The sequence below is a fragment of the Leptosomus discolor genome, chromosome 6, assembly GCF_034619465.1.
Source record: "Leptosomus discolor isolate bLepDis1 chromosome 6, bLepDis1.hap2, whole genome shotgun sequence".
Lineage (NCBI taxonomy): Eukaryota > Metazoa > Chordata > Aves > Leptosomiformes > Leptosomidae > Leptosomus > Leptosomus discolor.
Genome location: NC_141396.1, coordinates 64,012,024 through 64,037,771, shown reverse-complemented (window position 1 = coordinate 64,037,771; position 25,748 = coordinate 64,012,024). Strand labels below are relative to the sequence as shown.

At 47.2% G+C, this 25,748-nt stretch overlaps 1 protein-coding gene across 2 annotated transcripts; it reads left to right on the top strand.

The window, feature by feature from the left end:
• The first annotated feature begins 159 nt into the window (after positions 1 to 159).
• Positions 160 to 23,786, top strand: LOC147415391 (coiled-coil domain-containing protein 13-like). Of its 2 annotated transcripts, XM_086467017.1 has the most exons (15): positions 160 to 398; positions 2,467 to 2,615; positions 5,116 to 5,258; positions 8,173 to 8,262; positions 8,525 to 8,641; positions 9,867 to 9,971; positions 11,690 to 11,854; positions 13,359 to 13,535; positions 15,157 to 15,354; positions 15,809 to 15,945; positions 18,219 to 18,302; positions 19,101 to 19,229; positions 21,628 to 21,782; positions 22,977 to 23,091; positions 23,627 to 23,786. In XM_086467017.1, the coding sequence occupies exons 1-15, from the start codon at positions 160 to 162 to the stop codon at positions 23,784 to 23,786; spliced, it is 2,163 nt and encodes a 720-aa protein (XP_086323143.1). The 2 variants fall into 2 exon arrangements, with proteins under 2 accessions (XP_086323143.1, XP_086323144.1); XM_086467018.1 differs by lacking the exon at positions 18,219 to 18,302.
• The last annotated feature ends 1,962 nt before the right edge of the window (positions 23,787 to 25,748 follow it).

Sequence of the window (25,748 nt, the reverse complement as noted above, 5' to 3'; positions counted from 1 at the left end):
GGACTGAAGAGCCCAGTGGCTGAGAGGAGGCGGTGGCAGGGAGATCACACAGAGGTCAGTGAAGAAAAACGGCGAAGCAGCTGCTGGAAGAGGACGTTTTTCAAAGCGATGTTGATCTCTGTCTCTTTTATTTTCTTCTTGTTATGCTTTTAGTAAACAATGGAGTCAGACAGAAAAGCGGATGAACATTTTAAAAGGCAGTTTAAGGCTTATCAAGAACAGCAGCAAAGGCGGCTGCAAAATGTAATGGAGAGGAAGAAGGAAAAGCAGGACAGTCAGAAGGAAAAGCAGGACAGTCAGAAGGGTGACAATGGCAACGCAGAGGAGACTTTCGGAATCTCGAGTGATCTAAACCGGTTTGAAACAGGACAGCCTGTAAATGAAGATAACAGCAAAAGGTAAAGGCATAGCAGCACCGTTCCTTCAGGAACTCACAGAATTCTATTTTCATATGCTCTTACACAACCTGTGTCATGTCTTCACATGTTGGGCTTTCATTATCCTGAGGAGACTCTCGCTGTCCCTAACATGTTTATCCTCAGAGCGTTGTGGTGTGCACTGTATTATCAGTGTTTCACAAACAGAGAGCAGAAGGACAGCGGGATTAAGCGTGACAGGCTAGGGGCAGCTGGCTGCCCTCTGACAAAATCCAGTCACTCAGGATCACTGACATCCTCGGAACTGTTGGTTCATTCCTGCCTATCCTTGAAAACAAACTAGTCCCCTACATGAGAAATTTCCAGAGGCAGGTAAGGGCAAAGCAACCAATGGGTGCAAGCCAAAGGTAGCTGACTTGTCTGGCTGTGGATATGTCTACAGCCACGGGTCTATACTGTAACAACTGAGCTTTATCCAAGTCTCTGTGATCATCCAAGTAACTTACTCCTGTTGTAGTTTGGAGCAATCACTCTGTAGGCCAAAGGAGTGGGACACTATTCCAGATTAAATCACCAAAATGTAGGCATTCAGAGTCACACTGTAGATAATAAGAATCTAGAGGTCAAATCATCTGCTTGGCTTAGGTGTCTAATGGTGTCTGAGATGCTGTAGGGTATCGGGAACTTCCAGGACACAGGAGGTCTGCACCCTTCAGCAGCTGGGGGATGGGTGGGCAGCCCAAATGGCACCTGTAACTGAACTGAGTCCCCTCATCAGCTCACTCCGTGGCAGTTTGAGAGCGGTTTGCATCACCCCACAGTGGCAGCTGGTCTGTAGGCGACGCTGGTTGTATTGACTAGACCTCCTTGGCCTTTTGTGTGCATTTTGGCTTGCTGCTCACAGAGAGACACCCCTGTGTATGGAGTGGGACCTTGCCTGGAAAGTCAGAGGGGAGAAAAGAGGAAGCTCAGAGGCAGGCAGAACGGGAGCTGCTGGCTTGAGCCAGCAGGATCTCTACCCCAAACCTATTTGTGTCAGTATGACTTCGCTTAGCACATCCCCCCTCTCTGGGGGATGGAGACAGGTTCATTTCTATCCTGAAGTGCTGCTGTCTGGAGGAATCTGGCTGACAGCTTCAAGTTGGAGGATGGTAGTAATTCTTGGGGTTGGCTCAGATGTCCGCACAGGGGTGGCGAGCGCTCTCTGAGATGCTCTCAATTCTCTGCCTGGGCTCCAGAGGTTTTCCCAAGAGCCCTGCGTGGTGGCTGCTGGCCTCACGTAGGGAGCTCAGCTAATCCTGGGGCATCTCAAATAGATGCCTGCGTGCCCACAATTGAGTTGAGCCCCTGAGGCCTTAGCTTCTTGGTTTTACCTTTGCAGTACCAGCATGTAAGGACAGCAAAGAGATTGGAGTGATTAATTCTCTGGATGTCTCAGAGAGATGAAACTCATGAATGTTACTCAATGTACCGAAGAACAGGAGAAGCAAGAGGCTATTTCCTCCTGTTCAGAGCGCTTTTTGATAGCCTTGGTTTCTAAATGAATTCCAAAAATACAAACTGATGCCAGTCCATCCTGGTGGGGTTCCAAGAAAATCAGATAGGGGCAGAGGAAATTGGTCTTTTGTGAGTTGCTATGAAGCATTCCTTTTTCAAGAACCTCAGCAGCAGCTTTTGTAGCTGATGCGCTGTTGGCTTCTGTTAGCTTTGGTAAGTACAGAAAGGAAAGCCTGGATGCCGTGGATGCTGGATGGTGAACCCTTCTGATTTCCTCTGAGGAACCAGATACATAAGACTGAGTGAGACAAGACTATTCAGTAACCTCAAGAGCACTGAAAAGGTACCTGTTCTGTGATGTTTTGCCCCAGACAACACAAGGCAGTGCAGAATTTTTTAAGAAGAAATAAGTTATAGGGATAGATCAGATCATCTGGTGTTCTGATCTGAGGTTTAGGATATTCTGCTTAATTCAGTAAACTCACTCCTGATAAACTCAGCTCATCCAGCATACAGTCATTTAATTATTTTACTCCTGGAATCTGAAGCACATTACAGTGACATTTGCCATTATGGCTTATTTTTTTCCCAGGTTGCTTGAGCTTGAGAACGAGCAGCTCCAGAATCAGCTTCGAGAGGTCCAAGATGAGAACTGCAGACTATACAAACTGCTGACAGAGAAAGACTTTGAAATAAAGCAACTCCAGAAAAAAATCCCGGAGGACAGATTAGCTTTGTCAGGTAAGCACGGTAACTTTGTATTCTCGCTGTGTTAGTACCAGTGTTTGCTTGATGGTGGTGACAATAGAGGTAGGATGACAGAGTCATTGTGAGCTCCGGGCAGTGAAATATTCATGTGACATCTCTTCACCTGCTTTCTGTTAAAAAGGAGTATTTTGGTCATATTTTGGTTGCCTCCCTTTCCACTCCTGTAACAAGCTTTTGCCAGGAAGAATCAAAATTCAGCTCTCAACCGAGAGCTCTGTTGAGCCTGCAGTAATTTGCAATAGCACTGAAACCACTTGCCTCCGAACTTTGAAAATACTTGGACACCGGTGTATAGATTTAGTCAACGCTCAGAGTTGCTCCCTCGACTTGCAAGGGTCTGACACTGGTTTGCATTTGCAGAGTTTGCTGAACATCCCTGTCTCTCCCGTGTAAGGAGTCTCATTGCTTTATTTGCAGAGGGAGGTTCCTCACGGTGGTTTGACAGGTCAGCACTCACGCATGGAATGGCACGTACACTTGCTCTCCCCTTCAGTGCCATGAGCTGCAAAATCTGAATACTGCTATTCCCCATCTCAGGGAGCTGTGGAAAGGACCAAATGACTTCTGGTAGTCAGGCAGGTCAGACCTAAGGTGTTATTGATAATGATGTGTCCCTGAAAAGAAGTAGAACGCTCTTCTGGGGGGCGCAGTGCCCTCTGTTCCTTACAGATCTTCTGCAAGCTTGCTATTATCGGCACAAAACCCGATGATTCGTAGAAATCGTGGCTTGGAAAACTCTCTGTTAATGTCCAAGAACAGTGTTGCAGCTTTCTGTGCTACGTGGTGTTAAATTCCTTGTGGAGGCTCCTTTCGTTTGTCTGAGCAGGGTGCTGGGGGAATGCAAAGTCCAGCTTCTAAAGTGGCTTGGGTGTCCTCGGGAAGCTGAACTGTGCAGGTTGCACCTCCTCCACTGGGTGCCACTGTTGTTCAGGGCAGCGGTGGTGACCGGGCTAATAGAGAAGGGGGAAACCAGCAATAAGCAGAAATAAGTAACACTTAAATTACGCCTTAATTCGTAGAATCTCTCTCTAGCTGTATGTAGGAGACACGATGAGCTATGACTGGGTCAGGTCTGGAGCCAGGGGTGCTGTTGCAGCTTCTCTGGCTGACTCGTATGCCAGCTTGCAGCAGTTTGCCTCGTGCCTCTGTCTTCCCTGTCTACATCGTGGCAAGAGATTCGCCCACATTGTTTGGGAATTAAAAGCTTTGGTTAAATGTGTACAGTGTGTTCGAAGACCATCACGTGGAAGCAACAGCCTGGCTTTTGGTGAGTTTAGTACTTACTGTGATCCTTAGCAGGCATTATTTGTCATGAAAACTAGGGAGAAAGTAGCTTTTAGATGAGAAGAGAAACACAAATCACATAAAGGAGTGAGAACAGTGGAAATGCTTTTAAAAAGAATAAATTTATGCTCTCCACAGGGTTTTAAATAGTGATATAGAGTCATATTCTGTTCTCAGCTATATTCTGCATTGCCCCTTTTATGTCTGTAGGGGTTTTGTGGGACTCAGAATTCACTTCAGAGTAATCTGTCATCCTTGCATCTCACCCTGGTTCTTCAATATAATCTTCATGGATGTCAGTAGAAAAGTCATTACTTCAGAGCGCTGAAGGAGGATGGAAGAGTTAAGAAGAATGACGAGAGCCCAGTTCCATCTTCATTTATCCCACCAAGGATTTGTTGTTGCAGGGTCGTGCTCGTTGCTGAGCTAGAGGTTTCCATGGACATGGTGTACAATCATATTAGTTTTGCACTTGTGCAAGAACTTTTCTTGACCTTTGTGATGTTCACAAGAACACGAGTGACACACGAGCCAGTCCTGGGGATTGCTTTCTCCGTGACACTAACCAAACCCTCTCTGCTGAGGAGGTGAATGAAGTACCAGTTTAAAAGAGCAATTAAACGTGTAATACAGTAAAGGCTCCATGTATAATCTCAAGGGACATATAAATAGGCACAATGACATTTCCTGGACCTTATCCAGGGCCCAACTGTCACAGTGTGCCTGACCTTTTAGGACAGATGTCTGGAAAAGTTCGCACCTCTGTTTCAGCAGCTCCTCCAGTAGTAAACAACCAGTGCGAAACAGAGCGTTGTCTTTTTCTGTAATATGCCTCAAAAACCTGTTCGTAACTGTCCTTCACAGCGGCGAGCAGAAAAACACCTCTACCCTTTCTCTGTGGTAATGTTGCTACCACCGCTGTTGTGGCCTTTTGATGTGTGGCTGTTGCTGAAGTGTGAAACGTGGCTTTGCTAGCCACAGTGTGATGCTGGCTGAAAGGAGCAGGCGATCCAGCTGGAGCCGCTGACGCCTCTTTTCCCTCACTTGTTCATTTAAGTGCCTGGCACAGCTCTGAGAGAAATGGATTAGACAATAAAAGAACATTGTGCACTGGACAGAGAAGAAAAGCGTCATCTGTGCTGAATCTTGCCTCTAAGACATGTCCTTTGCTTTTATGTATACTTTTCAGGGGCGGCTGGTTTAGCTGGAGATGTCGCAGCTACTAAAATAGTTGAATTGGCCAAAAAGAATCGTGAGATAACTGCCGAGGCTGAGAGTGAAAAAGCCAAAGTGAAGCAACTGAATAACAAAGTCAAAGAGCTGGAGAGAGAAGTGAGGCATTTTTTCTTGTTCTCTTTTGCATGCTAAACCAGAGAAATCCAGCCTTTGGGATAGAGGAGCTGTAGAAACTGGATTTGATTCATGTTCCCATTTTGAATTTGCTCTTAAATCTGTGTTTGCTTTGAATTCTGGTAATGTCTGTCCATGATAGGAGGGATGTGTGCCCTCAGCTGTTTTCACCTTTGCAGAAAGGAGCAGCTGGGAAAGGGTGTTCACTTGGATTTGAAGCACAAGGGCTTTTCTAACAGTATGGCAATGATATTTTTCTGGTGGTTTTTTTTTGAGAGAAGGTACAAATTTCATATTATTATGTCTTACATTCCCACTTTGTTAATACCAGTCATGAATTGGTACTCTATTCTTCGAAACTTTATTAATCCACATAATGAAAGCTGTTTTCTGGTGTAAGTACTTCCAGAACAGAGACAGCATGTCAATGGATCAATAACATTTGTCATGCTGACAGATGCATTTTGACTGCATCTTTCATAATCACTTCTGATCAGGAATTGTGCCTCTATCTGAATTGTGCTCTAGTTACCTGAAAGATCAAGAAATGGTAGATTAAATTTTTGAGGACTCCTGCAGAAATCCAGAGCGTTCTGGTCAGAGGGGTCTTGTCAAACAGTTGGCAGGCTGGCTAAGAAACATCCCGTGTAGCTGGGGACCTACAAAATCACACAAGTAGGGGAGCAAGCCGTGAATAATTTCAAGTAAAATCCACTTGGTTATAATCCCCTACTGTAGCATTGTAATGACCGTTATTCAAACACAAACTTAAAATATCATCAGATCTTGACCCAAAAGAAGGGACCACAGACATTTCCGGAAAGGAAATCAAACTCAACGCAAACAGAAATTTTCAAGAAGCAATAATTGCTGGTCAGAGCAGTGATGGACACTTTAGATATGAGCTAATCTGTTCTTAGACACCAGCGCCATCAGAATCAAACCCAAACACAGCAACCTGTCTCGTCTGAGGTAAAGATGAACCGCAACGTGAACCCGCTGAAACCTGGTCAATGGGCTGTATTTTCTCCTAACCTCATTTGGGGTGGCTCTTCTCTAAGCTAATGGTCACTGGCTGAGTTTGTGGGTTCTACTTGTTCAGTAGAACTATATGAAGATGTAAAAGATGGGTAAAAAGAAAGCGATGTGGACAGTGGGAGGTATCCATGAGAAATGTTGAGGGATGAGAGAGAAGATCACTGTCTAGACACACTCGTCTTTTTCCATTGGTTGTAGGAAGAGCCAAGACAGCTAAAGTGCAATTCACTTGCCCACACATGAGCGTAAAAGTCCAGTCTGTGATGTCACTTGACCTCTCAGACATCCCTGCAGGGCTGTTAGACGTGACAGGACAGGCAGTGCTGGCGAGCAGCCGAAGGCCTCCGGGGTACCCTCGGATGCCTCCGAGGGGACTAGACAGCTGTGGGTGGGCAACAAGACCGAGTGTGCAGTCAGTCCCTCCACTCAATGTAGTGTAGGTGTCTGCTGTAGAGTGAGCTGAAGATTAGACTTCCCTGGTCCTATTGACGAGACTCCATTCTTTATAGAGACACCCACGCCGAGAGCAAGGAACGTGTTAATTTGTGAGTCGAATCTCATCCCCTCTGCCTACTTCTTGATGCCTTAAGCTCTGCAAAATGAATTGTGGTGATGGTACCTTCCAAATGCCTCACAAGATGCGCTTTCCCCAGTGGAAAACACTGTCCTTTTACATAATTGTTAGCTCTTTGCTCGTATGAGGACCGAACAATATGTAAATCGTAAGTGTTTTAACATGACTACATTCCCACAAACAAAATGGAAGGTGTGGCCGTTGAGCAATCGCTTGGCAAAGGGTGGTAGATGTAAACAAAGGCTGCAAATGGATGTTTGCAGAAAGCTTCCTTAGGATTTGACCTAGCAGCTGCCACCACTAGCTGAAATGTCTCGTTCTCAGTCCATTGACTGAAAGACTTGATGAGCTGGATAGAAAGGGTGGCCCAACCATTGACTGACTTGCAAAGAAGGGGTGAAGTTGCAGCTGGCTCCGAGTTACACGCCGGGTTTCCCCTGGTATCACTTTAATGAAGAAGCTGCTCCTTACAGCCTTCTTTAATTGGGGCAAATAGTCAAGATTTCCCGCCCACCTCAAAGAATGAAGTCTCAGCCCTTTAAAGCAACACTTCCTGGCCTTTCCAGCTCCAAATTCCCTGCCCTCCCCTCCAGTAAGAAGTCTTTGCAACCTCAACATTGGGCATGATTCAGACCAGGAGGGACTATATGACTGCCTGCCTTTGCTGTGGCAACCAACAGGAGAGATACCCTTCACGGCTTGAGAAATGCTACTTTAGAGCCACCAGCTAAAGAAAATAGCTTTAACATCGTTACTGAATCTCAGCTATAGGGCTTTAGGTAGTCGTTTCTCCTTTTACATTCCTCTGGTGAGTAGAACTATGTGCTTTTTATGAAATATCCTGTGATTTTCTTTCAAAATGGGTAAACTGGCATCTAAAATCTAGAGACAGCATCCTGATCTGTACGGTACTGGATTTGCATTTAGGTATATAAACACTTACTTTATGAACCTATGGTGATAAAATCCCCCAGAAGTCTCCACACTTGATAACAGATCCCATCTCAGCGGATCCAGAGACGTTTTCACTGAAGTTATACCACAGTAAAATAACATGTACATCTTTGGGAGGCGTTTCAGGAAAAAAAGTATATGTTTTCCTACTGATTGTGTTTAAAAAATCAAGGGGAAAATGAAGTACTTTTTTTTTTTTTTCTAGAGTAAGTAAACATCCAGGATCATCAAAACCGCTGTTGTACTTTTTTACTAATTACTATTCCATGGAGATGTGCTCTTCACTGTGTTCATTCTATAATAACAATGTTGTTTGTTTTTTTTTTCCAGCTACAGACAGCCATAGAAAAAATACATTCTCTTGGTGGTGGTGATGCAGGAATCAAGCAATCAATTCTGCAGATGATAGAAGGAAACTTGGTACGAATTGTAATTGAAAAGGGAAAATTTAGTTCTCTCCCATTGCACAGTCCTTTCCTCATGACAAGGATGTACCCGTGTCACTAGTTTTATAACCAATTTGCTCTGTTTGTACCTTCTCTGTGACCCCAAAAACGAGGGAAGGCATTTGCATGGGTCTGGGGAAAAAAGATTCTGCGATCCTGATGGGTCTGTGGATCTTAATCACTTCAGTTTTTCCCTGAGGATTCCGTTCTCCCCAAGTACATTCTTCTCTTCAAAGGCTGAAAGTCCAGAGGTGAAAGCATTGCAAGAAAAATTAACCACAGCCAACTTCAAAGTGATGGAGTATCGTAACCAACTCCAGTCTGCAAAGCAGGAGCTGAAGATGACCCAAAAGGTACTGTTGCAGGACAGAGTCTGTGGCTGGGATCCCGTGCGAGAGGTATATTCGTGGGAAATCAGGAAGCTGCTTTTCTGTTGAGCTTTGATTAACCTCCATGAAGTATTTCAGTGAAGTGTAAGGAGGTAAGAAAATCCAGGGGTGTAGTGGTTGCGTTGGGAAGGCGTGCACGTGGACACACAGCCTTCATGCTCTGCCACCATAGCTGGATGCCTGCGTCCAGTATTTCTTTTGCCACGATGGGCTCAGATTCTTGAAGGTTTATAAGTCCCAGTTCAGCCAAATAGGTTTGTGACTGACTTGCAGCATACGTTCAGGCCCATTCCTCCTTTCCGAAACGTTTGATTGTGTATTGACTTTCAGTGTAGGCTTCGGTCCCGTGGAAGTCAACGGGATTAAAGGCCACACTTGAACTACAGCACATGTTTAAACAACAGTTTGTTGGAGTGACATCCGGCGTAACCTTTTCCTCTTTGATTTGTGATGGATTTTAACGTGTTACTATGTGCTCTGTTTCCTTGGGTTTCATTACTTTGCAGAAGAGACCTGCAATGCAGATCAGAGTAGAGGATATGGTCCTAAAAATAGAACTCTGCTGACCTTTTTATAAATAATTTAAATGCTCTTCATACTAACTTTAGCTCTCGTTAATGTGGCTGTGTCAGAACTGTGCAAGAGAGATTGGCTCAATTCCTGGTGGCAAGGGTGTGTATTAAGAAAATAGCTCTACTCTGTTCCTGTTTCGTTCTGGTTAAGTGTTCATGATATCAAAAATAATATGGAAAACTGTTAGTAACGCTTAGTCAACCTCGGTGACGAACTTGAAATCCTCGTTTTTACAACACTAGCGCAGTTTGACGCCCAGCTGGATGGTACGATTTGACCCTCCCCGTCGGCAGGCAGCAAACCACCGATTCACGTTTTTCAAAACTCAAAGGATATTACTCAAACGTCGAAATACCGAATGACCCACCTCACAAAGTGAAATAATTCACGTTAGCCCAACCCCTCCTAAGCATCAACACCCTGTACCGTGGCAACGATCTGAAAGAGCTTCCATCACGTGGGGTACAGGGGGTCAGATACAGGCGATAAAGAATGGCCCCTGCTTATAGATACAGTGTTTTGTGTTTGCCGCTGGGAAGAGTAGCTTTCCCTCCCCTCTCCCCAACCCGTGTATTTGAGCCTAGCCTTATTGTTGGTGTTCATCCCTTTTTCGTAGCTTTTAGCAAACGAAGTTGGTGACGATGTGAATATTCAAAGTCTCTTGACCAATTCTGGCAGCTGGCGTGGACGAGCCCAGCAAATTCTTGTTCTCCAAAGCAAGGTGAGTTAAGACCCTGCGTGGTGCTGGGTCTGGGATGCTCTTTCTACGTCGAGGTGTTCCCTCAGTTTGAGTTAAAGATACTCTTAGTTCTTCTTTACCTAATTCCTAACATTTGTACCTGCTTATAAGGCATATCCCAGTACTTTGCAGTGCTTACTGCAAATAGATGGCCAGCCTTTTCTCTGTTGAAGGAAGCAACTGTTAGAATAAAACACTTTATGGTAACTTTTATATAGTTTTTTGGTATGTTTATATGTGTGTGTGTGCACATATGTGTGGGGAGGTGGGGTGTTAAATTTTAAATATGTGTTGATGTGTCTTTCGGAGTTCCTGCAAACTATTTTAATTAGTCTATTGCAAACATGCAAGTTTCAGTGTTTAAGCTGGGAATCTTTCACATCTTTGTTGAAGGAGAGAGTTCAGGGACCTTGGAGAGCTGTGGCAGCCTAGTTAAAACCCCAGGATGGTTTGAAGGTGCCTCTCTCCACTGAGTGTTGAAGGAGCCCTGCCAGTGTCTGTGCTCTGACTTGGACACCTTTGTTCAGTGCCTAAAGTCAGATGGGAAGAATTGAGGCCAGATAAGTTTTTCAAGTTGTTCCCCCAGGAACTTGAGTAAAATCTTTAACTCTTGAATCTCCTGAAGGGCACAGTCTAGCCGAAATGTCGGCTGGAGACAGGGAGGCAGTTCTGTCTCCATCTTAAATAAAACTTCTCTCAGGCAATTTGATACGTATTTTTCCATTTTTCCGCTGTTTAATTATATGCCAACAAACTTTTGATTTTTGCACTGATTGACTGAATTTTCCCTTGAGCCGATTACATCTTCCTTCCATGAGACCCCCTGGCTGGGATTCATCTGAAGACTGCACGTACTGTACTCTACGGTACTGCAGAAGTTTCTCTCTGAGCCAGCCTCCTCAGGCCCCTTGTGTAGTCAGTGGGGATCTTGTCAATACAGTCACTGAGTCAAAAGGTGCATCCCCTCTTGGGAGGCACCTCCAGAACAGGGCAGAGGAACTGTGCTGTAGCAGTGCCCGTTTCCCTCTACTGACTCTCGAAGAAGTCTGTGGTGAAGAGCTGGGATGCAGGGGCTGAGTTCACTTGGCTGCACCTAAGTGTCTAATGCCAGCCCAGATGCCATAGGGTGTCCCTCTGACCTCTGGTCATCTCTCCAGAGACTTGTAAATCCTGCATCATATGGGTCTCCAGTATCCCAAGACATCTAGGCCAGTGCTAGGTACCTGTGTTGAGGCTGATGAACTGTGCCTTGGATTGTGGACATCCTGGATGGTGATTCTGCTACAGACCAAGGTGCTTAAGTGTATAGGGGTGAGTGGGTGTCTGCCCTTTTAGAGGCGATCTAAGGTATTATTCTGTTGCCCACACGTGTTTAGTGGCATTCAGGATGCTTTGGAGTGTCTGCCTGGCCTCCACACGTGGCTCCAGTAAGGCACAGATCTCCCACATGTCCTGACTCTCCTGTAGGTCTGGTGTCACATCTCCTCCCTGCACAGATGCTGTAGACATCTGCATGTTTGTTAGCAGCTAACAAATTTAAATTTGAAAGAGCAGACACTGCTTTATGTTAGTTAACCACAATAAGGTCAAGAAGTAATATGATGCTACACTCTGAGCTCCTTTTGGTGATGTCCTCTTTGATGCTGGACCACTGTACCCCTGGTAAAGCCTCTGGATGAGTCGTCATTATTGTCCCCTAGGTTCGAGAGCTGGAGAATCAGTTGGGTCAAAACAAGACCAGAACATCACTGAGTGAGATTGATGAGGAATTGCTGGCACTTACTGATCCGAGAAAGTTGTCAGCCCAAAAGAAGAACTTGCTGAAGATTCGCAGCTTGGAAAAAGAAAAGAAAGAAACCTTGGAGGTAAAAAACCTTGAGCTGTGTGGGTATATAGTGTGTAATAACTTGCCTGACCTTCAGGGTGTATGTTACACCCTACCAGGAGACAATGTCAGGAACCCATTTGATCTGCTGGAGGAAGTCCTGCCGTAGTTCACAGACTGAGCAAAGGGCTTCCACGTGTGTTTTCGGTACCGCACTCTTACGTGGCCAGGCCTGCCTCTGCAGTACAAGGTTTGGTCTTCCCCTCTGCTTCATGATTGGTGTGTCAGATACGTCTGCCTGGCCTGAAATGTGGCCATCTGACAACTGTGCCTGATGGGTGATGTTGGAAAGAGGGAGGGAGGCCCTGGGTTGCAATGCAGCTGGTACTGGCTTTGTACTGAAGGTGGACGCAGAGAAAATCCCTGCTACAGCTGCATCCGAAGGCTGTAGCATCCCTCTCACCCTTTGGCCGTTCTTCATGTGGTGTTAAGTACAAACGTCCCCCTCACACCGCACATATCTGGGTGGCTGTGGCCTTCTACATTTGAAGAGGATAACGTTGAGAGCGACGCCAGACGCCCTCTAAGAGGCATTCCGAAAATGGGTCCCACCGTTTGTCTGTCACATGGAATTGCCACAAAAATAAACGGGCAACCGTTGTTGAGGGGTTGAGGGAGGCTATAGCTAGTGGCACACGTGGTAAACCCCGAGGTGGAAAGGATGTGTAGCCCTGTGTCCACAAGAAACCTGGGTAGCTGGGGTCAGCTGCACCTACCCAGGTTAGCAAAGCGCATCTCCCTGTGCTTCTTCACTGTAGTCGCTTCCGTAGAGGCTGCCTGGCACCATCCCGGAGCTTGATTAGCTCCTGCTTTTCTCACCACAGTTTAACTGGGCAACAAAATGAGCAATGGGCTGATGCCCACCTTTCCCTCTTGGCCATGAGAATGAAAGAGAAGATTTGTGGCTACAGGCACGCAGCACAGGGAAGGCTTTCCTCAATAGCTGTAGCCTGCATGGTTCCACTTGTGCCTTTGTGTTTCAGGCTTCGTTCACAGTAACTTCCCTCGCACTTCTCCGTTACTACTTCACTTCTAGCGTGCTGCCTGGCCGGCTTCATCTGGGTGAAGGCATGGCACAAGGGGCAGCATATGCCAAGGGCAGCTTCTGGGAGACAGTGTGGCATCCCCCCCCTGTATCTGGCTGGAAGAGAGCTTCCCCGTGGAGAATGATGAGGCAAATGAAAAAGCAGGAGCCTACAGAATGAGATTTTAACACAAAATTATTATTTGCTTCCTGGCATTTACTGAAGCAACCTAGTCCACTCGTATTCCTGAGCAGACAGACCTTTTTTTGATGCTGGCAAGCAGGCAGCGAGTAGTAGCACTTGTAATTTCTACTTGCTTCGGGATGATGGGGTATGCCAGTTCTATTTTTTTTTTAGGTTCTCCCAGGTGCTGGGTGATTCCTTTAGCTCACCAGAGCACCTGGGGCTGGGTGATAGGCTGTCGCTGTCATTTCCCTTGGTGTGTTTGCATCACTGCAGAAACTCAGCGGGGAACGCGATGCTCTCCAAAAAAGTCACGAGGAAGTGAAAAGAAAACTTGAGGCATCGAAAGCCAGGAACAAAGTGCTGTGCAGCGAGGTGAAGACGCTGAAGGAACAGATCGTCACCTTGCTGGAGAAAGGAAAACACGACGATGAGCTCATAGACGCCTTACTGGTACAGTCTTGGCTATTCCTGTTGGTCCCAGCCCCTGCAGATCGGTGATGAAACATGGTGTTGTTTAATGACACGGTGACACAGACAACCTTCAGGTGTACAGGGGCCTGATGAATCAAACTGTGACAAGCGGAGGTTGCCTAGTCAGCCAAAGCCCTTTTGCATCGGGTTGTGTAAAGGCTGCGAGACGGCACCAGGCGTGACACAGTTGCAGCAAAGTGGCTCTAAGCTGCAAGTATCGGAGGAAACGTTTTGCAGCAGCATTGAAGTAGGATTGTCTAGTAGGAAGGGCTTCATTCCTGACTCAGGAAGCTGGACTTTGTCCTGCTTTCAGCTCATTGGGAGATATTTTTTTTCCTTAGAATGCCTGCCGTCTTGCCCTCTCATTTGGTGCGGGACGCAGCCCAAAACGCACGAGCTGAACCCCGTGCACTAAACCACGCGCCCACCCATTCGCAGTAGCTGAGGGGATTTGGCCCCTTCGAAACCAAGAGTTTTAGCAGAGACTCGAGGTGCAGTTATGCTGAAATAAATGGCTGCTCTCATGGTCTTGCGGCATCCTTTCGTCCTGCCATGATTCTAAATAGTCTTCCCCAATTACAATAATAAAAAACCATGAGTGGAAAACATGCCACTTTCTAGTAGGGTTAGTTCTGTGTTTCCTGATCCAGCCCCTCCCAAGTTTCAAATCACATTTCCTTGCTTCTGTACCTCGGTTTTAGCGAAGACATGCTTATGACTAAGCTGGCATTTGCCTTTCTGCCCACCAGGCAGCCGTGGGGAATACGGGTACGGACCAGCAGATTAGGCAGATTGCAGGGGAGCCAAATAACTGTGGTCACTTTTGCACAGCCTGAGCATTCTCACTAAAATCGTTACAGAAAGATGTGAGTTTCCTTGGGAAGGAAGGGTTAACTTGTTTTATCCCTTACATCAAAGAAGCACCTTGCTTGCAGTTGGTTGGCTTGACGGAACAAACTGTCCAACAAGTGTTAGATTTGTCAGTGTGAGAAAAACTCCAAAGCCCGTTGATAAAGCAGCCTAGCCTCATAGCTGTTGTCTCATACATCCCTCATCTTTTACTGCCACTACTGCACAATCTGACTGTGTTCTAATTTCACAAAAAGCACATTGAAAGCTTTACTCGTATCCAATTTATGAAAAAGTCACCTTCTTTGTCAAAGGCCAGCCTTTCGTGCTCTCTTTTCTGCCACACCGAGTAGCAAACCCGCCAGAAAGCTGAATCTCTCAATTGCTCAGGTCTTTTCTACTTGCACCATCCAGTCACTAAAGTCTTGATATGACCCACAGTGGGGATGGACGGTCCTTACCCAGCCACGTGTGTCTGGGCATTGCCCGTAGATGTGCTGTGCAGTCTTCTCAAGGCACAGACGCCACGAGCAAGACAAGGTGATCTCGTGCTTAAAACGTAACGGACCAGATTCTTGGAGCAGCACTAGTGACATCAGCGTGCTTACGCTGAGGAAGGGGCTTGGCAGGGCAGTGGCTTGTCCCAGCATTCCTAAACGGGTGTTTGTCTTGGGGGGTGTAACACCCAAAGAGTCTTAATGATCGTTGTGTACAAAAGTCAGTATCTCACTCTTTGTTTCTGTGTTATCAGAACCAGCAGAAGCAAATGCAGGAGCACCTGAACCAGCAGGATGAGAAGAACAAGGAGTCCCAGCAGATGCTAGGGCAGCACTTGAACAGCGAGGTTCAGAAGCAAAACTGCCTTCTAGAGCAGCTCAGACAGATGGTGGCTGAACGAGAGGCAAAGGTTAAAGAGCTGGAAGAGGAGATTGGGCAACTCGCACTCCAGGTAGAGAGCCAGAAGAAACGAGCTGGAGGAGCGCACGTTGTAATCCTTTGAGATCTATTCCCATTGATCTAACACCCTCAGAGGGCCGTGGTGAGATTTTCAGTCTGTCAGGTCCCTCGGTAATGGGAGCTAGAGCGTTGAACCCAAGGTAAAACTTGGGTTAGGGACACAAACCAGCCATGCTGGCACCAGTAGCGGTGGTGCTGTGCTGCGGGTTCTCGAGCAACACTGTGTGCCCCCTTAGGATTTCATATGACATTGCAACTTTTTACTGACTTGTGTTGTTTCCATCCTGCAATGGATAGAAACGAAAGAAAAGTTTCTGAGGAAGTCCTGTAAATCAAACCTTCTGGCATGCTCGTAGCAATGATCTTAAGCTGCTGATTAGGCACGGACGCAGCTATTTTCCTTTGAACTGCGTAACTGGTTTTATAACCTGCTCCAACATCAACAGAAGGAATCTGCCCATCAAGGGGACCGTTCAGGAGCTGCTGACCCACCACCTTCTGAACCCTTGGAAGATCCAGGTTTTACTCTGTTTAAGCCTCTGGCATCAGGCAGCAATCGGGTTGGAAGGATTGGATCTGCTCGGTAAGAAGCCCCCAATGTCAATGTTTAAAATGATTGGGAGTTATTCAGAAGCGTGGCTTTCCCAGGCAGTTGGCTCCAACCACAAGTGCTGTGTGCCAACAGCTGTGGCAGCCTGTTTACAGTATATGGGAATCTCTAATCACGTTATCTCGTCGACTTTCATCCTGGAACAGAGAAAGATACACAGACTTGCAGACATTACTGCATTTGGCATGATGGCAGCGCAGCTAATTCCCTTTCTGCAGCTCAGAGGATGTCTATGTGGTTAGCTTAAGTGCCTGTGATTCTTCCCTCTTATGAGAAACGGGGCTTCTAATGAGCAGACTTCTGAGAGCAGGGTGGTGAATTAACACACAACGCCATTTTAGGTGAGCACTAAATCACTGGCACGTGATTTAAATCGATCAATGTGCTTTGACTAGGATTTCCTTGCAGAAACGTTGAAAACCCGCCGCATCATTTGTTCTTAACAAACGCCCTTTTTAAAGCCGCGCTGAGGACCCTGTGAATCACACTAAGCTCCATACAGCGCTAAATCTGATTTTTGTTTACACGGGTGTGACTCTGGCTCGCTCTGGCTGGGTACAGGGACCATGATACTGCAGTAAGTTATATCCTTTCCTGTTAAAATGCTGCGTTTGTTGTTAAAGAGTTCACGGGTGCAAAGATTTGAGACTGCTCTTCTGAGGAAGGAGGGAATGTTTCATCGAGGTAAAATTGCAGCTGATTTCTTCTCTGTCATTTTAACTCACATTCCACATTACTTTAGGCACTGAATTTGGCTTGTAAATTGTCAGATGTATCCCCGAGTCTAAGTAGAGCTTTACTACAAAATTTAAGAAAAGCTCTTCTCGCTCTTTTTGAGTTAGAGTTAGAGCATCCTGACTTTGTGCCTGCATCTCCACTGCTATACCCCTCTGACTGGCTTTATTCTCCCACCTCTAACTCTGCTGAAGTTGTGCTCTCACGGAGCAAAGCTGCATTTTAGCCACTTTTTTACTTCGTAGGGCTGCTGACGGTAAGCAGGAAGGCAAGTGGGAAAACGAGGTTGGGTAATGGCTTTGTAGAAACCGCTAAGTGCGATGCATAACTGACTGCTTGTGTACGTGGCCGACACCGCTCGGTCACGAAACCAGCTGACCTGTCAGGTGGGCAACGAGGGAATCTGAGAACTGCAAGAGCCGTTAATGACTTGGTCAGCAGGGCTCACTCCTTCCATTAACTTTAATACGCTGATGAACTCTCTGTTTCATTTTACTTTAGTGAATCATCTTTTCCTATCAGGAGAGATGACATGAAAAATGCTATAAATAGGAGCTAAAGCCCCTCGGAGATGTCGAAATAAAAGTCTGCATTGTTAGACTGGGCCGCTCCTGTCGTTATCAGCCTTCACTTGATTTTGGGGGTTAACCACTCCTAGCCTGGAAGGCAGCTCTGCCTCTTCCACAATACGAAGGCTTTATCCTCTGTTAGCTGCAGCCTAAAGGCAAGGAAACGTGGAGGACTTGCCTTGAGGCAGCGGAGCTCAAGTTTGGAAAACTTGAATTTTACCTCCCGAGCACACCTGTCATTATGCATAAAACTCATCCAGAGTGGAGGTGATACTCTCGTGTTACCAGTTCACTCCTCCTCTTGCAGCAGTAAGCCTGGCAGCTCTTCCTGAGCGTCTCCACAAAGCAGAAGGGTTCAGAAAACTGTATAAAGGTACTTTTAAAGGGCATTTGGAAAGAAAAGCTGCGCACGTGGCTGCAGAGCAGGGGTTCTGTTGGTTGTGAAAGCACGTAAAACATGCACAGTAACCTGTGCTTGTCCCTCATCCTAGTGGGGGAAGGTGCAAGATGAGGGTGCTCCCTGCCAGGGTCTGAGGCAGCAGAGCAGCAGTGGCTGCCTGTGTGGCCGCGTGCTCAGCTGGAGCCAAGCGGGATCGAGAGAAATTCCTGCTCACGAGCTGCTGTGGGGCTACTCTGTGCCGTGGAGCTCCTCCAGGCCGGTCTGGAGGGCCAGCAAAGTATCCCCAGAAGCGCAGAGCTCGAACGCTGCCCGGTAGTTTTTGCCTAAAACGGAGACACGAGGTGTTTTTGCAGCAGTGTTTTGGAGTCGGGGAGCAAGCTGAGCTATTGTGTATGCAGAGCCGGAGTGATACCCACTTAGGAGGCTCTGGGAGATTTTCACCTACAAGGCAGCAATAAACACAGACACTGGAAAAGGTCCGGAGTTCTTGGGCGACTGCCCTCTGGAGAGCTCAGGGCTTCACAAAGCTTTCTTCCTCCCAGCACAGTGTCCAAGATGGGCCATACGCTTGTCGAGTCCGCCGCCACGCAGCCTTTCCTTCCCGGTACTAACCTCACGCCTGGAAGGTACGTGCATCAACTTCCTCGAAAACACGGGAGGTTTCCCGCCACGCTCCGCGAGCTGCTGGCAAACCTTGTCCGTGTCTGCCTTGGTGCTGTGAACAGCTTCTTTCACCGTCCTTTCCTACCTGCTGCCAAAGGCTCTAATGTCTTCTCGCTGTCTTAATTTTTTAATCGATTTCTAGTTTTATTTCCCCATAAATCCCATTTTTCCCTTTTTACCCCCAGTCACCACGTTTTCTCCTGCTTTTTGCTCTAAAGGACATATTCCTGAATACTCCTGCAGGGAGAGATGGGAGAAGTGATGAAGTACATAATAATGGGATGCGTGGGAAAACTGCCCCTTCCTTTCCTCAGGTATTAGGCACAAGAACAGCCGTTGTACTGATGCTGCCTGAAGCCTTTCAGTGGGAGAAAATCAACAGCGTGCCGCTTAAAGGCTTAGCTTTTGGAGAGCCCACGTACAGGCTTGTTTTACTTGGGCAGTAGCAAAGGGAGGAGAGTCAGCGATCGTGGCTTGCTCAGGGGTGGAAGTTTGGTTTCAGGGGTGATGGGAAGGGGAAGCCTCCTTGCGAGGGAAAACCCCTTTCTAGTGAAACTCACAGTGGCTTTATTTCCAAATCTTTCTCTTTCCTTTATTGCAGCGTAGAGATTGGTGCTGGGGGGAGGTAGGGAGCCTGGCTCTGCATTCTAGCTTAGTCTTCAGACGAGTGTATTTTGATAGGGTTTTCAAATCCCCTCTTTGTTTCATTTCTTTGGTTGCTGAAATGGGAAACAAACTCTCTACGCTTCTGCTGCTTTTAGGCTCGCTGGCGCTGACAGCCCGGATTTGGAGGTGCTGCAGATGCAGGTCACAGAGCACAAGGCGCTCTGCCAGGCTGCTGAAGTGGAACGGAACAGGCTCCTGGAGCTGGTCACTGTGCTGCAGAAAAGGTAGAGGCTGATTCCGCCAGGATCCTTTGTGGGATGCTGCGATGACGGAGCGCTTGGGACGTGGGAGAGGCTGTACGGTGCACCCCCACGCTGCCAGCGTGAGCTTTTCCCTCAAGAGGGGCTTTTAAATTTTTTCTGCTCAATTGCCCCGCCTAGTTGATGATTCATTTTTATTATTATTATTCTTTTAGAACAAAGGACAGAGAAAACAGTGTCGTCTTCAAGCTTGCTGCACCTAGATAAAACTAAAATTCGTGTGTTTATGTGTGTGGTCTGATTTAGGCAGCAATATTATTCATCAGTAGTAAATACTGTAATTATAGTTACAATCTGACTTCTGTTCCAGATTCACACTCTTTTAAGTTTGGCTGTATCCTCTTTTAAATGAATTCCTTCTGGTTTAACTGAAGCATAGCAGTGATTTTTTTTTTTTCTTTTCTATTACTCAGTTCAATTTAAGATGGTGTTAAAAGCCAGTTTTAGGAGGGCAGGAAGCAAAGTCTTTTCTGTCTACATACCTTCTAGCTACTGCTTTTTTTTGCAGTTAGAGTACGTATATTATTAGATTCCCAAATCTGCGTTACAGCCTGTGGGAAGGTATGTGTTTGTCTGTGCACTTTTGAATCCAACAGGCACTATTTGCTTGCGTGATTTTACGCTAGTTACCATTCCTCGCTTGTCTGGCTTTTGTGCCGTACAATTCATCGCAGTCAGGAAAACACGTTTTTTGGTAACTGTGGTAAAGGTATCATCCCCTGTGCTTTTAAGGGCTAAATCCTGGAAATACAAACGGGGAGACTTTTATTCCTGTTTGTAAGTCCGGTGAGTGTAATAGAGCTATGCAATTAGAGGAGGATGGAGGTGTGAGTGATGGCTGAAATGGGGCCATCACAAACGTGGGGTCACGGAGAACGTGGAGTCAATGAAATGCAGAGTCGCTTGTAAAACGTACCGCAGACTGATGATTCAGCACCTCCACAGTTACGGCACATTTATCAAGAGCTCCTGCAGGTAAAGTAAATTCCGTGAGACCGCGTGCAATAACTCTTGGAGGACCTCAGGATAATAGAGCACCCGGTCACATTTCAACGTGAATATGTGTAAAAAAAAAAAAATGGTGCATTCCTCCTCTTCCCCTGTCAGAGCGTGGGGCAGCGAAGCTCAAGCAGTGCACGTAGTGCTTAAGTCAAGAGAGGAGCACTGGGAAGGGTTACACGAGTGGTGGTTTTGAACAGCAGCTGCCAGGATTTAGGACGGGGCTTCACAGTCGCTGCGGAGCAGAACGTAAAGGGTTCGGAGGATTGGGCCCTGCTGGGGGAAGGGGAAGAGCCAGAGGAACGTTTTAGTTTGTTATTCATATTGGCAGAAGATTTAATAAAAACCAGCTAGCCTTGTCGTTTTTCCTCCGCTGGTTGTGGATGCTGGGGGAAGACCTGGTCAAGTGAAAGTTTAGTGACTTCAGAACCACCGAGGGAAACACAATTTCTCATAGCACGTCACCAGTCTGGTAATTTACTGCCACAGGAGGTCAGAGTCTTGCCTGTAGCTAGATTTTTTAAGGTAGCGATATAATTTTATCACAGTCGTAATATTTTTTCTTTAGCTATGCCAACTAGGAGGGAAATAAGACTGGTCCAGCCTTTTGATTCAGGGATTAGTCAGCTATCACCCGTGGGGTCAAGAAGGAAATTCCTTTATTCTGCACTATACCACACAGCGAGTCAATTCAGGTTTCTCTCTAGCTTTAAACTCCTTTAAATCATTTGGTACCAGGAGATGCACCACTGACTGCAGCTGTGGGCGCATGTCAAATTTTTTCTAGTTGCTTTTCTAAGATGTTTTTTTGGGGTGAATTGAGGCACTTTGCCCCTCTGCTCTGTGCTGCAGCGTGAACCATCCGTTTCTTTTCCACTCACTCCCTTCCACAGTAGTGTCTAAGGGCCACGTTTATTAAAAGCAACGTCAAGTTTCTTTTCTTTCTTGCAGATAACTGACGCAAAACAGCTAAATACGAGACAGCGGTTTTATAAACTATTTTCCTTCCAAATTTTCCCTGCGTGTTTAAAAAAACCCCACAGTTTATGATTCCTGTAATAAAAGATCTCTCCTCAGCAATCTGCAGCTTGTCTGCTCGTCTGAGTGGTCAGTTCACCCGAGTAGCCAGTGTTAAGGGACCTGGGCAACTTCCATTCACTGTACTCACTAGTTAAGTCTGGTGGGCAAATCTGGAGGATGACATCTGGAACAATTGTGCTGGGATTTCTGCCTGTGGGTGCACGGAAAATTCTCCTTTTCCCTCTGTTGGGAGCTGTGCAGCCTGAAGGATTGAGTATCAAGACTGACTGATGCTTGCTAGTCGTGAAATAAATAAGCTGAACCACCTTTTTTTGCCCATCAGGGTGGAGGAAGGCAGCGACAAAGCCTTAGAAGCTGAGAAGAGGCTTCAGGAAGAGCGGCGGCGATGTGTCGTGTTGGAACAGCAGCTTGAAAAACTGCAAAAGGACCCAGGGAGGAACAGGAGCGCACAGAAACCCCCCCTGAGGAGCAAAGCAGGTGAGGTGGAGCCCTTATCTGCACCTATGTCCCCCGTCCCACCGTGGTTAATGGACAGCAACAACATTTGGACTCTTTTATCTGTCAAACCTACACAAGGGCTTGAACTTACACACCGCGATTTGGACCGACTCAGGCCAGTGGGCCAAGCCAGGAGGTGAAATCCTGGCCGCACTTAGTTGAAGAGGATTTTGTCACAGATTTAAGTGGGAGCAGGACTTTTGCAACGTGTTTTCTTCCACGGGATCACAGTCTACAGAGCAAACTTGACACTGCTCTGTGTTGCCGCCGTGCCCACTGCTGTGTTCCCTGTGCACTTCTGCCCGAGAGATTCATCTGAAGGTTAAGAGCAGAATTAAAAGGACGCATCCCAATTTAAGGCCTGTCAGTGGCTGGCTCAAGGCTCTGTTGGTCGTTTTAGGGAAGCCCATTCCCATTTACTCGACTGATCAGCCCTTTGTCTGCAGCAAAGACCACCCTCCGGCCCCCTTGCTGTTGGTTGGGGGAGTTCAGCATCCTCTACAACGGCTGTGGTCACTCTCTACCTTCTTTTCTGAGCTTCCTGAGCCCATCGTCCTTGCCTGTCTCCTCTGAGCCTTCTTCCCTTGCAGGCGTTCACTGGCCGACCCCAGGGTTTTTGCTCCTCCCATCCCAGCAGTAAATTCGAATCGTATTTTCCCTATAACCCTGAAAAAAGGTCCCGTGTCCCTTTGAAATGAGGGGAGCATTCCTGAATCAGAACCTTAGGTTGAAGTACACGTTGAAGTGCTTTCCTGCACTTACCCTGGGCAGTGTTTGTGCTGGGGGTCAAAACAGAAGCGTGTGCCACACGCAAACGTTATCACGGGCATTCGGGAGGCAACACAACGACAAGATAAACATTAAAATAATCCTTTTCAACTGTTTCTCTCATCCATTTTTTTTCGCCACTTAAATATTTTGGATTTTTTTCTGCTCTAAACAGGTAGGCACACACATTCCTGCGTTTAGCCCTGCAGTGCAAACTCATCGTGTTTGCGTTTTGCTGAAAGCAGATTAAAATAAAAGCCTGTCCTATACATTTGCGGTATCTTCATGGATATACATAGAACTTAACAGATTCCTTAGCACTGATTCACCGTTTCCTGATATTTACTCAGTGCGCTACCCGTGAAAATGTCTTCCTAAAACTCCATGTCGTGATTAAATCGACAGGCCCGTCTGCGAGTCACTCCAGGCTCCCCTTGACTGTGGGTGGCAGGAAGGAGCCCTCTGCAGCCCAGCACTCCAAGTTGCCTCTGGAATCGCAGGTAGAGGAGCTGAGCACAAGGTACGGTTTCCCTCTTTCCGTGCTGGGTTACCTACAATAGCTACAATTCATGGCTGTCCTTCCAGCAGTGGCACTACCTGCACCCACTCCTCAGAAGAGAAAACCTAGCAAACTCTGTAGAAACGGCAGATCCTCTGGTTTGAGTTTGTCTAGGTCATCCTTACACAAATTTCCTCGTAATTATACCGATATCCAGAAGTGTTAAGCTAATGCAAGTATTAAGCAACACAAAACACGTGCAAGGACGACGCCTTTTTTTTTTTCCCTTTTCTTTCCTTGTGCGTCGATTGCAAGCTTGTTAGTGAAAATAAAATGACAATCTTTAACAAAACAGATCTGAAAAGTATCTTGGTCATCTAATACCCTGTCTCAAAGAGAGAAGGACCAAGCGTTAAGTCTGCTCTTTCTCATGCCTGTCATAAAACGAGCAGAGAGCATGTGTTTCTCTGTTTTCTCCCCCAGAGCTGAAGCACTGTTCTAATTTGCTTTGAAGCTCCGCGGCTCACATGAAAGTTTCCCTTTTGTTTCCTCGTAGGCTTGTGATCCAGCTGGCTGAGAACGAAGCTCTGAAGGATGCTTTGGAGGCTGCTGGGAGAAAGAAAGAGGAAGACTTTAAACTGTTTCAAGACACAATGGACCAAGTGAAGGACATCTTTCTACAGGCCATTCGGCAGCAGAAACAGCAGAAGAGTTAAGCAAGAGATTCAGAGTCCTTTGGGCTGCAAAGCAGGGACAGAGAGCTCCGGCATCGTGCCCGTGGTTTGAAATGCAGTGGCAGTGTAGTTTTGCAGCCTCGGATCGTGTCATTTCTTTAGCGTCCGCAGGCGAGGATGAGAAATGGAGAGGAAACACAGAAAGAGGGAAGGTTCTGTGTGTCAGCAAGCTTTGCCTGTTAAGAGCCAGCGAGCAGCTGGCTCCCAGGCTGCACATGCCGCAGGTTTCGGAAGCTGCAATTCCGTAGTGTGATTGGGGGGGGGGCAAGACTCCCCCCGTGTAGTTTCAACAGAATTTCCCTCGAGAGGGCTCAATATTGAATATGCTGCTGCCTTTATCAGCGCCTAAAGGCATTCGCTAAACCAAAGTTATGCCAGCTCCCTTCCAAAGTCAGGCCAGGAGCAAACTGAATGCTGGTTTTTATCAGCACGCTGACACCTGCCTGTCTCAGCTCTCTGCAGGGCTTAAGTGCCGAGGGAGTGGGTTAGCCTGGCCTGTGAATACCACAAGGGAACTTCGGGGGGGCCTCCACTCACCATTCCAACCTGCTTCTTTGCTTGACCATACTGGCAGCAGAGTTTTCTGAAACTCAGTGGAGTTTCCACTGAAACCTGTGCAGATTACCTCTGCCATCAGTCAGACCTCCCTTAAACCCAGCTCCTTCCGTACGACAACTTGCCATCCGGGTGATGAACTCCCTATTTTTGCATTCATCCGTCAGGCAGGTCTTGTTCTCGCTAGGAAGAACCGCTAACAGAACGCAGGCAGGTCCTCCACGCAGTAGCGGAGGGACTTTTGGAGGTGCTGGAAGCCCTTGCCTCTCCGTCCTTTTCTCTTGCAGCACGGGGAGAACACCAAGAGCAAGCTAATGAGGCGTTAACATGCAGCCTGCCAGCGGAGGGCTAGCCTTGGGGATTACAAGCAAATGGAGAGCTGGTCGTTTTGGTAGAGTGCTGCTTTGTTCCTCGGTGGAACGGCTTGAAAGCTTTTCTTTTCCTGCTTTGCTCTGTCAGCCTCTTTTTGTGAGCGTGGAGTGGGTCAGACTTTAACCCCAGCTGCTCCCTTCCCCAGAACGGCGACTGCGTCCTGACTCCACCAAGGCAGGGTGGAAAAAGAGAGCAGGAGTCGCTCCAGATGCGGTGAGGGTGGTGTCGTCCCTGGCTTTTTTCCCTGCTTAAGTCTCTCTTCAAACAGTTCATGGAATCTGATGGAGGAGGTCACGGAGCCGAGGATAAACTCAGCACCTGCGGGTTAACCCTCCCTGTGCTTAACAGCCCTGCTCTGCTCCCCCAGCGCTGGCCTGGAGCTCAGCAAAGCCACCAGGTGTTTCTCCCGGGACCAAAAGGGTCCATTGCCCTATTCCTCCTGCTCACCCTGCCGGTAGCATCCCAGGAAAAGGCATCTTGAACCTGCAGTCCTCCCGGTGACCTCGAGGAATCGTAAATCCTTGAGCGAGAGACCGACAGAGTCTCACTCAGGTGAGCTGCGGCTCGTCTCTGTTCAGCTCCGTCCCGATGATCACGTAGCGTGGGCTAGGGCGAGCAGACCAAAGAAATCAGGTATTTGAAGGACCTGCATTCGCGAGTCGAAAAGCTGCCTGAGCTGTGGCAGAGGTGGGGAGCTTTTGCTATGCCGTGCCTGCTAAATTCAGGCTGGTAGCTTGGAGCTGGAGATTCTGGTTTCGCCTGCGCAGCGGTGTGAATCAATAATGTTTTCACAGGAGAGCAGGAGAGGCAATCTGCCTCTCTGTCCTTTCTAATGCATGCCCAGCGTTTGCCTCCTGTTCTGTGACGAAGCAGTGAAGTTCCTGCCACTCCCCAGCAAAATTCTTCCTGGGGTGGCTGTGAATCAAGGCAGGAAAGGCAGATAAGGACCTGGGAGTGCTAGGTGTTAGCATATGGCTCGCTAGCACACGGTGCAAACCTCTTCTCAAGTGCTGCAAC